General features: G+C 43.9%; 1 protein-coding gene across 1 annotated transcript; it reads left to right on the top strand.

The window, feature by feature from the left end:
* Window positions 1–261: 261 nt before the first annotated feature.
* Window positions 262–1,347, top strand: T265_15905 (hypothetical protein; the record flags this gene model as incomplete). Its single annotated transcript, XM_009179322.1, has 1 exon — window positions 262–1,347. A coding segment is annotated over one exon (1,086 nt), but the record flags the coding sequence as incomplete, so codon positions are not given.
* Between the last annotated feature and the right edge of the window lie 664 nt (window positions 1,348–2,011).

Below are 2,011 nucleotides of genomic sequence, written 5' to 3'. Positions count from 1 at the left end.
CGTCAGCTGTGTCACTAGATTTGCGTAAGCTGTTCTTTGAATATGACTTGTTTAAATTTGACAAATTTAGGCACTACGTTTTTAACAGTTACTTAATTTTAAGAACAGACTTCTGGGGTGCATAAGTGAATAGTGAATACGACTCGTAAGGCAAAAAGTTCGATACAAGGGCCAAATATCTAGGCAAACTTCGAACAAACACCATAGTTAACCAAACAAGTAAGATGACAATAATGACTTTATGTTTTCTTACATTTTTAGGCGAGCATCCGAAATTTTACGTTGCGAATCCACCCAGGGCACGACATATCGGAGCAATCCTGTGCCTATTGTGACTATATTGCTTCACCATTTCTGATCAAGCGCACGCTTTTCCAGCAACATATGGCAGATTCGAAACTCCTTTCGGGGCCGGTGGCCTTTGTTCACATGTTCCTCGGGTCTGTACACAAAACCGGCATTCCAGCAATTCAGACAGTCGCCTGTGTTGATCTTATGTTCCACGTTGCCGGAAACAGTTATGGGTCTCAGAGTCAAGGGGTAGCAGAAATGCCTAAATCGTCCTGGGTAGAGCTGGCTCAGCGGTGGACCATTGATCGTATTTTGCTGCCAGGTGATATTGAGCATCGCTGGACATGTAGGGATGTTAACATCAATTGTCACTCCTTTAAAATTGCTGGTGTCATTCTTCCGAGATGCTGCATCGAAGAGCTTGCCCGATGTGTGAAAGGATTTTTCACGCTAGCAGCAGAAAACAAGGTTGGTGCGCTGGTTGTTTTCGGAACTACTGTCGGAGCAGTGAAAATTTCTGGTGGGTTTCTGCCGTGGGAACGTGATGCAGATTTGATATGGGATGCTTATAAATATCAGGTTGTCGGTGGACCCATCAAAGAGGGCTTGGAGCAGAAGTATCAGTGCCAACTTGGCTCGGCGCAAATTATGACCAAGTTCGGTTACGATATATCGGCGTGTTCAAAGATCACCAACGGATCTTGCCTGTATCACGCATTGTACACAGGCTCATGGCGCATAGAGATGTACGGCGAGCCAGTCCTCGTATCGCATCGGCTACATGGATTTGAACAACCTACGACAGTCAATCTTGATGGACTGTGGGTACCGACGTTACCGAACCCCGGACGGTTTGTTCGTGTACTTTACGGAGACAACGTGCTGGGTCACGTGCAGAATTGGGTCGATTACGGAAGAGTGACAGGTTGGGCACGGTACACCAAAGTCCAGCAAGAGGGTTTCTTACCATGTCCTGAAACAGCTGTAAGGCATGCATGTTTACCCGGGAATTATTTGCCCTACGGGAATATTCAGTTCCAAGATATTCCCATTTGAACTGCAGAGCCAAGCCTTCATCAAATAACAGCACAGTGCAAATTATGTACAGCAAAGCATTGATGAAACTTGCTATATGATGTATGACTTCTCCTTCGTTGTATTATTGTACTGTCATTCCATTCTTGTGACACGGCCATTTGTTACTGTTATTCTTTGCAGTGCATACTTTATATACTATTTGGCTTACCTGGAATAAGTATCTCCATTTCCTCGAACCAAACAAGGTGCATATTAGACAGTTAGAAGGGGCGATTTCTTCAAAAATACACTCACCTGCAAACAACTTTGGTTCGCCGATTGTTTTCTTTAAAAAAGAGATGAGTTCCTGTTTGAAAGAATAGGGAGTTCCAACGCATTGGATCCATTGGGGGAATTACGAACTTCCAAAGTGTGGAGTAGAACATGATTAATTTTGGGTGGATTCAGCAAACTGTCTGAATTCAGTGCGCTTCTCATCCTAGTCTGTGTTGAAAGCGCCTGAAGGCAACTAGATTGGTCTTTGTGTGAAATTAAACTATTGTCTCAAAAGATCTTAGTTCCGAGCGAAATATTGCAACACTGGTCTGAATAAATCTCAGTTAGACACAGAACTCTTTCATGGGCTATAGGCAACCTTTTGGGGTGGAGCTTCACTGTTGAACGTCCTATCTACCAATGGATG

Source organism: Opisthorchis viverrini, assembly GCF_000715545.1.
Source record: "Opisthorchis viverrini unplaced genomic scaffold scaffold7271, whole genome shotgun sequence".
NCBI classification, from domain to species: Eukaryota; Metazoa; Platyhelminthes; class Trematoda; order Opisthorchiida; family Opisthorchiidae; genus Opisthorchis; species Opisthorchis viverrini.
Note: the sequence above shows the minus strand (reverse complement) of the source record. Positions and strands in the feature narration are given on the sequence as shown.